Raw genomic sequence first — 10,816 nt, 5'->3', positions numbered from 1 at the left:
TATTCCTGTCAGACGACTTCCTCTCTCCAGCCTCTGCGTGTCTCTGCCGTCCTCACACACGGGAGACTTCAACCAGGAAGTAAAACAAACACACAGCAGCTGGTGAAAACAAGGAAGTAAACGCTGCGGCGGCGAAGCAGAAGCCCTTCTTGTGCTCAAACGCCGAGTTGGTGCACGTGAAAGTACTGCAGCCCGGGCGGATTCAAGCCAAGACACGGCGGCGATGCTAACGCAGTTAGCCGCTAAGCTAATAGCTACCCCGGCTGGCGCTACATGATCTCAGATGTAGGCAGGCAGGAAGACACAGACGAAGACTGTGAGTACGCGCGTGCAGGGAGGCGCAGACAGCCGAGCCCCACAGGAGAGAAAGGGAACGTGCCCGTGTGTGCGCGTGTGTGAGGCAGACTGATGAAGAGGGAAAGGGGGGGAGCAGGGCTGCGTCTGAATTACAGTCAGTATCAGTAGTGGGGGGGCATAAACAATGTTCAGGAGAGCAGAGATCCAAAGAGAAAGTGATAAGGAGAAGAATGTGTGTGTGTGTGTGTGTGTGTGTGTGTGTGTGTGTGTGTGTGTGTGTGTCCGTCCAGCATGCACTCCGGTTTATTTCCCGTACCTCCAGCTACACACCTGCACTGAAGAGCAGGAAACACATAAAACCCTAATGTGAAAAGGTCAGGGCCCGACGGAGGTGAGAGGAGGAGAGCGTGGGTGTACGGCCGTGCTGAGGGAACACACACACACACACACACACACACACACACACACACACACACACACACACACACACACACACACACACACACTGCACTGTTTTTGTGCGTCAGTAAACAAAGTGAGGGTGTTTGCACACAAGACAGTTCAATGACTGCAGATGGGGGCCTATTGTTTATTGTGCTTGTGGAGTGATCTGGTTTGTGTTTGGCTCGTGCGAGTGTTACACGGGATGTTGTTTCCTGTGGCATCATTAGCGGGGGATTAGTCCTGGATCTTGGACTTTTTCCCAACTGCTCAGCGAAGGTCACAGCTATTAATAACACGTCCTCCGCTCTGTCTGTCTTTTGTAAGGTCCACGCTCGTGATCCGCAGAATTGCCATCAGTCATGGACCGCGGAGGGGAACCGCAGGACGGAGCCGCGGGGCTCCCACAGGAGGAGCTGCCGCAGATGGATGGATCGTGTGACGCGTGCGAGCCCGATGAGCCCCAGCCCGCCACGCACGTGTGCCACACCTGCAGCTTCGCCTTCTGCCCGGCCCATGCCGAGAGGCACGCCGGCAGCACGCGCCACCCCTTGGTGCCTTATGACCACGGGGAGACACAAGCGGATGGACTCGGCGGTGGCGCCGCCTCTGGGGTTAATGGGGGTGAGGGCGACGGCGCTGAGGGGGGGGAGGAGGGAGCCCAGGGCGCGGAGGCCGGCCAGGAGGACGGCAAGAGGAGCACGGTGACGGTGGAGAGGCTGCGCTGCAGGGAGCACGGCCAGGAGGGCTCGCTCTACTGCAAGGCGGACGAGAAGATCATCTGCGTGGTGTGCGCCGTGCAGGGAGAGCACCGGGACCATGAGATCATCACTCTGCACGAGGCCTACGTCTGGCAGAAGGTGAGCCGGGCGCTCGGAGCACGACGGGCCCAAACGTGGCCGACTGTGAGGCTCACCGCGTGACTCCAGCTCTGTACTGTGGCGTGATGCGTTCAGAGCGCCGCATATGCGGTTTGCATTTGTAATTCAGCGTTAAGTAGTATTTCAATACCCGCAGGCCCTGAAGTCAACCCACCAGGGCTCTGTAACGGCTCTGTGTAGCGTTTTAAACTTCGGAATTTCTCAGGACCACACGCATAGCATCATTAGTAAGACTGATTTAATTACAGAGCTACATAAATAATTTCTGCCGAAACCTGAAATGGAAATTAAACGTTGTGAGTATAACCAAGCGTTTAGGCCCAAACCAATTAGGGTTAACAATGAGTCCGGTGAGTTGCCGGCCATCGAATGGTCCACTGCGCTGGGTTCATGTTGGGCTGGACTCCATCGTCGCTGTGGCCTCAGTTCTGGAGATCGTGGGGCTTGTGATGATTCTAGTAGCATTTAGTAGCCGTGAGATGCTATCACTGAACAGGTTCAGACTGTGAATTGTTGCACAGAGGGTCAATTAACAGCTGTGATCGTATCAGAAAGCAGGACTTGGTTAATTAAAATTTCTATGTTGAACAATAAAGTCTGGTTTAACAATTAAATAAACCCAGGGCCTCGTTTGAAAATCGTCACACTAAGACGCCACATTTGGCGTCGAGAGGGACAATCCTCATGGTGAGCTGACTGTGATTTATGGAGCCGGAGCGTTGTCCTCTGCCCTGTGGCTGTACATCTGTAAAACAAAAGTAGAGCAGCACAGCACCACTGCCTTCCTCCTACATCACAGCCACATATGGATTGATTAGAGACAAAAGGGGTCACACACGCAGTCACACAGCCCCCGGCCACATTATTTATTCTGGACCTACTCTAGCTTTTACCAGGCTTCTTGCGTCGGGGATGATTTAGTGCCGCTGGCCGCTGCATGGAGCATGTAGCATGTCAGACGTGATCGACCGATCTGTCAGGGATGTTCCACGCCGTTGTCCAGTGTGTGTGTGCGTTTTATTGTCTGTGTTTCCATAAACACTTTTATGATTAAAAGCTAATTACTGACTTAAGACCAGTGGAGTTAGTGTTTCTATCTCTGTGTATTGTGTATGTGTGTTTACTGTTTCTCTGTTTGCTCCTCTTGTAGAACAGACAGGGTTATGACCTGCTGGGCTGTACGCAGCATATGGCTGAGAAGATCAAGACAAAGTGGACCAACCCTGAGGTGAGTGCAAACTCCGAGCTGTAGTTGAAACCACCACAATCTGCTTTTAAGACCATTCATAAAATTAATGTTAATGAGTTTACGTCGTCTGTCGGTGCAGCGCTCAGATGTTTGAATGAGTAACCAGAACATTAATGGCCACAAAATCAGTAGATCATCAGTAGTAGTTTAATGTTCAATGCAACTGTCTCTTCTGTTTTATATTTGTATCTGACATATACACACAATCAGACCCAGCTATGCCCAAAACGGAATTAAACAGCATCTGCTGCTCTGTTTTATTTTCTGGATCCATAACTTCCAAATCCAGATTTGATTAGTCACATTAGTGTCACATTTAAAGACCATGTGTGCATTTATGTGAAACAAAAGACTTGTAGGTTCTGTCTACAAGATTATAGCATCTACTGTAATTATCTTTCGTAAGGTTAAAATAGGTGGCAGCTGCCGGATTCCAGCTGTGAGGAGCCGGAGCAGAGCAGAATCAGAGCCATGGCTCATTTCTAATTCAGTGGGTACAATAATAAGCGCTGCACCGGTACGGAGGCTGCGGCGGCGGAAGCGCGCGGTCTAGAATGGAGATGAAGGAGGATTAGAAGGAGATTATGTCATAAAGGCATTAGGCAGCCAACACGAGAGCCAATTATTTCAATCCATATATTTATCAGGCTGTTCCGCTCACAGATCCCAGATCTCGGCTTTCTGCAGACAGAACTCTGCTTGAAGAGGAGGGAGCGCATCATTGTGTTATTACCGAGTCGCGTCATCTACAGGCTTCAGATGTCATTTTTCTGACTCAGCACTTCTGTGTGAAGTCGGGGGCTGTTTTGAGAGTGGCTGTGATTTAGTCATTGTTATATATAATGTAGAGGGCAAAGCTGAGTACTGAATATCCTCTAGCTGTTTTTTAAACCTTTCTTGAACTCCGTAAGTCGACAAAAAAGATTTAAATTGAGTCTCGGATTGCAAATCTAAATGCTTAAAAGTTGTCTAACAAACCGATCGGCTGCAACTTTGACAGCTAACATGAATAACGCTGATTATCTTGTTACTCTGGCACCTGTCTAAGGGTTGGACGCATTAGGCGGCTGGTTCTTGAAGTTGACGTGCTGGAAGCAGAAATAATGGGCATGTTTTGTTCCGTTCGGCTGTTGAACCCGCTTTCACCTCTGTGCGGCTTGATTGTGAAGGCAGGTGTGTGTTTTTCGGCGGCGGTGCCTTGTGCAAAATCACATTTCATGGTGGTTACTGTGAAGTGGAGGGAAGTATTTGCTTGTGACACGTGCATTGTTTCGGTCAGTCACCTGAAACAAAGACATGGAAAAGGGGTCACGAAGCGAACAAAGTCTTAGAACCTTAATTTATCCTTTTTGCGCAACCTTCACCCTGTTGCAGTCTGGGAAGCGGGTCGACTACTGTATGTGACACAGCCACCGCGCTCCTGATATCAACCCATGGAAAAAGACTGAATTTCCATGGGAAGTCACCCTTGAAAACGGTGGCTGTATTTCCATTACCGTTGCCGTAGTAGAGACACGCTCTTCTGTTGATAATAAAACCTGACCACCGCTGTGTGTTGTGATTTTAGTGACGTAACCGCGGGCCTCAGCGGGCTCTGGTTTCAGGCCTGCTCCGTAAACTGCGCCCACAGCTCGTGTTCTGACTTTTACAGCCGAGCCTGAACCCGTCGGCACACGTGAGCTTTGCTCGGTACCTGCAGAGACGTGACCCGAGCACAGCGGCGTAATGGAGCAGGTTAATTTGCCTGGCCTGCGAGAGGTCACAGCCCCCCCCCCGCCGGCACCCCAACCGAGTTTGCGTCTATTGTCCAGATGGACGCGAAAGCTACTCACCTGTTCTCTCACGGTGGGGGGTGAGAGGGTGTGGGGGGGTGGGGCGTCGAGCGGGATCATTATGTGGATCCGTCAGCGTGTCCTCTCAGCGTTTCTCATTATGCACGACAGGCACCCATCAGAGTGACTGCTCCTGGTGAGGGAAATTATTTGTGTGTCTGTGTGATAGAGAGAGACACAAAGAGAGGGAGAGATAGTTGGATGGAGGCTGGAGGAGGTTAAATTGCATTGTAGCGACGTCCTGAAAGACTTCACAGAGGAACCAGTGAGAGCAGCTGTCGGCGAGGATGAAAAGCATTAACCTTTCGCTGCTGTTTGCCTGATAAATTTGGCCGCTCTAATGACGTACTCGCAGGTGTGAGGATTTTAATTCCTTCAAGCTCATATCTCCATTCTCCACATGGGAGTGAAATATAGTTGAGGAAAAAAAAAAAACATCGGTGCATATTAATGAAGGGCCAGAGGCATAACAGAACTGCCACTCAGCCAGTGGGCTCACGTTACCTACCGTTGCGAAGCTGGAAGTGACGTGTGAACCATGTTGTGGCTTCGGAGCCGTACAGCAGGCAGTCAGCAGATCCGCCTCGCTCATATATTATTTACCGGCTTCCTGCCGCACAGGGCGTCGTCTGGGGCACGCGCTGCCTGCGGAGCGACAGCGCGCCGGGGCCGATACGTGGAAAAGCGGCGCAGCGGCATCATCCCAGTCACTAATGTTTATGTGCGCGCGGCGGCGGCGGCTACATCCATTTTCCCTGCCCCATAAAATCTACAAGAGCAGCAGACACATTAAAGCTGTCTCAGGGAGCCAAGGCTGAGGTACAGACGGCACAGGCATGAAACGGCTTGGCTGCCGTCGTTAGGCCCATTCATCCTGCTCTTTCTTTGCGTTCCCCCCACCTCGTCCTCCCCCGCGCTTCGCGGCCGCCGTCCCCATTCTATCTGCGCTCGCGGGACTTTAATTGAATTAGCTGGTATCGTTCCACGGCGAGCCGCTTGGCTGACACCGCTTCGCTCAGAACCTGAAAGGTGCCCAATATTGAAGCTGGTCCACCGCGAAACCAAAGCCTCTCTGCTTCATTTTCCTCTGCTTTTGTTAACTCCCCTCACTTCCCCACTTCATATTCCTTAATATGACTTCTTAAAAGATGATATTCCTCAAATTAACTTTGTACTTTGTTATTGCTGTGCTGTGTTGGAGGCTAAATTGGTGAATCTAATTTCTGCACGAGATAAAACAGGACCCGAGAGCGGGAGAGAGAGTGATGTTCACTTGGAACTTGGCCACTGTTGCCAAGGGCAAGGACAGTTCAAATCCATTTACTCCTAATGTTCTATTAATGCTTTTTAGGTCTTCTTTTAAAAGCATTGCACTAAACAGACTCCGAATAAGCAGCGAGAACATTCATCGACAATTAACCTTTTGAGTTCTCGCCTTTAAAAAGCAGCTACATGTTCCATCTTGTCGGCTGTGTATCGTATTCTTGTGTTAAATCTCTGGGCTACTTTGTTTTTATTTTTCGTATTCACGATGCATCCACTGAAGATTTTCCATGGTGCACGAGAAAATTAGTCTACTTTGATATATGCTGTCGTTTGTTTTCATCTTGCTTTTGTTTTAGTTCATCTCACAAATATAATTTATTTTCCTTCTCTGGGGCTTCGCAGCTTTTATCATTAACACTAATAAGTAGCACAACCTGCTTTGTAGCCTGTCACTCACTTCTATGTGAAGTCATTTTTTCTTTGTAATCGCTTTAATTATTAACAAAATATTTTAGATTTCAATTTACTTGCATTACATTCAGTCTGTCCCTGTCCTCTCTCCCTCACTCCATCACTCGCTCATTCTAATGGCCAGCTCTGCCCTTGTATGAAGTGTTGCTGCTTCTCCCAAGGCTTCATTTCGTGGCCTCGGATTGTGGCAATGCAAATGAAGGTTAGCGCGCATGAGTGCTCCTTCCTCGCTCGCAGGACCGATTCTCAGAGAGGTCCTGTTGCTGAGTGAAAGGTTCTGAGGGCCGAGGGCTCCCGCGCCACAAACGGAAGGAGCGCTCATCCGGGATCACGGCTGCCATCTGCCTCTGAGGCCGCAGGGGCTCGGCGGCGGGGCGGGGGCTTCTGTCGAGGTCACGGTGATTGGGAGATGCGGTGATGGAATGTGTCAGACGGGTGACGGATAGGACACTAAAGATGAAGAAGCTTGATGATGGAAATCTGTCCGACCTATGCATGCCCTGTCTTTGTCCTTTATGATGTGTGCAAACAACCTTCTACTAGCCTTTAGCTTCTCCTTTTAAAAATTGAATTTCCTTTAAGGCTTTGACTTTAATTTAAAGAAATAATGAATAAAACATTCTAGCAAAAATATTATTTATCAGTATTTTAGATAACTAAATGCCAAAGCACTGATTAATGAGGTAATTGTATAACTACCGTTAATGCATTTGTAAAAGTGACACAAATGGTACATTCATTCCTTTGGACGACTGATGCTGAATGTTAATGCCTAGTTTGCCAAAGCTTTTAGGAATGAATATTTGAAAGGGTTGTTTAGATTTAGCGAAGGTAGGCTTGAATATAGAATTGGCTGATGGGGTCGTGACTTGTTTGGAGACTTAGAGGCGCGCACTAAAGACGTCCTAGAGCAAGAGCTCGCAGACGTTCAAACACTAGAAACATCAAATTAAACATTCCATTTTAGTCCCGGCGTCGTAACGCGTTTTTAAGTACTCGCAGCTCATGTTCGAAAGTCTTCCGGAGAATGGGATCCTCTTGTAATTCACTTGGTCTTTATTATATATGATGAGTGTTTTCATGACTCTGTTGTGCTTGTTGTTAGAACCTCCCTCCAGAAGCATTGAAATGGTTGCTGCACTTGAAGTCTGTTGTTCCTCATCTGTCTGACATGGATTCAGGGCACGGATTTTGGTGATGCAAAACTAGAAAATGACTTTGCTTTTCAGTTAAATGGTAATTCTTTGTCTGAATTATTATACACCATCTCTATTCATATGACGTAGATAAACTAATGTTACTTCATGGGCTTTGTTTAATGGGAACTGTTTAATTGGAAATTTGGAGAATATAATTCTGTGTTCAGAAATGGCGAGTGCTTGATAAAACTTTGGCTCCCCGGGGTCCATGGCTCTGACAGCCTTGGTAAAGACTGACGGTTCTTTGCTTCACTGGAGAGCGTGAGGCTGAGGGGAAACAAGATATAATAGATGGAAGGGAAGGCACTAAAGTTAAAATAGATGAAAGGGAAGACACTAGGTTTCTGCCCAAGGGAAGGGGAGAAATTGAGCATCTGATGTCATCATAGATCGGAGCAATTATAACATATTCAGGAGGAGAGATCATGACAAGGGAGTTCAGGGGCAAATTTTTTGCCTCATAATAGCATCTGCATTGGAGGTGAAGCCATCGCAGTGGGAGAATTTGTAGGGAGGCGTCTGTTTATTGAGGCGTTTTAGCGTAATGAGTCATAGCCACAGAGAACCTCATCGGGGAGCAGAATTGAAAAGGTATCTCAGTGAGCAGCTCGGTTGCCAAACAGATGGCAGGATATGGTAGAAGGAGCCTCTCTGAGGTCTCTATCTACAGATGGGATGCATGGAGTTTACCTCCAGGGGCTCTGCTTCATGCTATCAATTAGCTACTGCATGACAGAGACCAGTGAGCTCATTAAAATAATATTCATATCAAACCTAAAAGTCAAACATTTTGGTCTGCTCCATATTATGCATGCATCTCTGTATTTTAATAGCCAATGCTGGATGGTTTTATAAACATTTTTATTTGTGAGTTGATTGATGATTCAAGCCCTTTACTTCACTGTCTCCTGTAACCGATCTGTGTGTCCCAGATGTCTACAGAGGAGCTGGAGGCGTACGTGAACGGCCAGTTTGACGACCTGCGCAGACTGGTGCGTCTGGAGGAGAGGAGGACCCTCCACCTGGTGGACCTCAAGGAGGCCTTCCTGACGGCGTCGGCCGCCGAGAAGATCGCCGAGATCACCGTGCAGACCGAGCGCCTGCAGGAGGAGATGGCCAGCATCACGCACCAGCTGTGCCTCCTGGAGCAGGCGGAGGCGCAGGCCATGGGCCCCGCGGGGGCGGTGGAGGCCCTGGTGGCAGGGGCCGGGCCGGCCCACAGAGTACCGGTGAGAAGAATTACGGCACGCCATTGGTTTACAGCCCCGTGAAAGAACAATTAGGTTCAATAATTAATTAATCCACCGTTTGAACACAGACGTCTGCTGTCGGCGTCGTTACGGAGCGCAGCGTTGTAAAAAGGGACGCTATTGCTCCCGTCGATAAGCAATTACAAACAATTTGCCAGCCAGCACAAAGCTGTTTTGTTGTTGGTCATGTGCAGCTAACGCAACACTGCTTGCTGTAAATTGATAATTTATCATCTGTGGCTTCGTTGGCTTATGAGGTTAACAATTAGGACAAAGGCTGTGGATCCTGCGTAATTTACAAGGTCTATGCAGGTACAGAAAGAATTATTATCATGAAACTCTCCATAATTATAAACCTCCGAGTCTTAGCATTAGCTTTTGTCGTTCACCGAGCGTGTCCCTTGCTTTGTTTAATATACGGTACCCGTGACAGAAATGGCAGAAAAGAGTGGTTACTGTTGGAAGCCGACCCAAAAGAGGTTTGTTTGCGAGCGCGGTTGCTGGTGCTAGCGGTCTGGGAACAGACGGACCCTAAAGTGGTAATATAAACCTTTTCAGATGGTCCCGTCTTGTGGGCACAGGCCGCCAGCATATTTCTGCTGCGATATCAGTTGCTTTGCTTAAGCACATCTAGGCAGGACGGGTGCTCGCTGGCGCGTAGGCTTGATCCCAGCCCTTCCACTTAAAGGATTATCTTTCTAATGACTGTGGCACCTGTTGTAAACAGCTAAATGGATGCGGTGCCACTATTCACAGGTTTGTTCCAAGTGAGTGGACAGCCTGTATTTATCCAGGCATCCACGTGGAGCAATGCAGTTTTCATTGAGTCGGTGTCATGATACAAGTGGTCGGGTGGAAATAAATCCTGAGCTTTTATGTTTGGCGCACGGCAACTGGAAACAGCATTTTGTCATAATTCATGCACCAGCCTGTCTTCAACCTGGGTAACGGAGACTGATTGCAGTTGCAGTTTATAATGTACACATCTGGAAGCGCATGGACAAAGGCGGGAGTGGACTTCACTCCGTCACTTCAGCTTCTGAGCACTTCATTCCCTCATCTCTCGTTTGAACACTGAAGAGGAGGCTTTTACTGCTTATAGGGCCCGAATTAAAATATCCCAATTGTCCATTTGTCACTTGTTATATTACACAACAGTCAAGAATGGAGGCTTGAGTGCTCCCAGGCGCCGCTGCCGCTCCACACTAAGGGGGCCGCAACAGCAGCAGTCGCCGATGTGCAGATTGCTTGTCTAACTGATAAATAAATCTGCGGCGAGCTAAGTTTATTAAGGCCCTCGCTGAATGCTGATGGTTTCCGCCGTTAGCTCCCATGTGGTGCTTATTTCTGTAGTAATATCAGGCGGCGGCATTCGGAGTCGTACGCTCACTGGAGAGGTCGGAGGCCCATGCAGAAATTCCTTTACACTGCCACTGTTTATCTTACTGTGTGCGTCCACACAATTCTAAGTGAATTGGGTGCTTGTTGTACCAGTGGTCTAGGAGGTGGATGAGTGCAGGGGGGGGGGTGTCAGACGGTTGCTGAGAGCGGGAATTGCATCGTATTCAACTGCAGCATCTTTGTTACAAGACTTTTAGAAGATCAGGAGGCTCCTTAATCAAACATGAATCCTCCTGCCTACTCAGACATAAACCTTTTAGATGAATCTACCGTAGTTATTTTCGATTATTAATTATAATCTCAAGATGCTGATGCTTACGGTGGTTGTCTAGCAGTGAGAAAGCACTGTGGTAAAAAAATAGGTACGGTAAGCCCTGGGCTAAGATTCATTTTGTATTGATCTATTAATTCATTATGTGTTTTCTCAATACCACAGTCAGCTACAGTATCAGCAAACAGTGCAGCTGTGTAGACTTTAATAATGATGATGTAAAGCGACTGTTGGGAGATAGTCTTTGGATATCAGCTA

General features: G+C 48.3%; 1 protein-coding gene across 2 annotated transcripts in view; it reads left to right on the top strand.

Annotated features, from left to right (window-relative positions):
* Nucleotides 1-62: 62 nt before the first annotated feature.
* The window catches only part of trim44 (tripartite motif containing 44), a 30,433-nt gene continuing 19,679 nt past the window's right edge, over nucleotides 63-10,816 (top strand). Inside the window, exons 1-4 of one of the 2 annotated variants that reach the window (XM_055509476.1) lie at nucleotides 63-316; nucleotides 1,066-1,598; nucleotides 2,770-2,847; nucleotides 8,569-8,865. In XM_055509476.1, the coding sequence (XP_055365451.1) occupies nucleotides 1,101-1,598; nucleotides 2,770-2,847; nucleotides 8,569-8,865 (873 nt within the window). In that variant the 5' untranslated portion in view covers nucleotides 63-316; nucleotides 1,066-1,100. The remainder of the gene's footprint in view (nucleotides 317-1,065; nucleotides 1,599-2,769; nucleotides 2,848-8,568; nucleotides 8,866-10,816) is intronic. The other variant, XM_029154769.3, reaches the window with a different exon arrangement.

Source organism: Betta splendens, chromosome 6 (assembly GCF_900634795.4).
Source record: "Betta splendens chromosome 6, fBetSpl5.4, whole genome shotgun sequence".
Lineage (NCBI taxonomy): Eukaryota > Metazoa > Chordata > Actinopteri > Anabantiformes > Osphronemidae > Betta > Betta splendens.
Note: the sequence above shows the minus strand (reverse complement) of the source record. Positions and strands in the feature narration are given on the sequence as shown.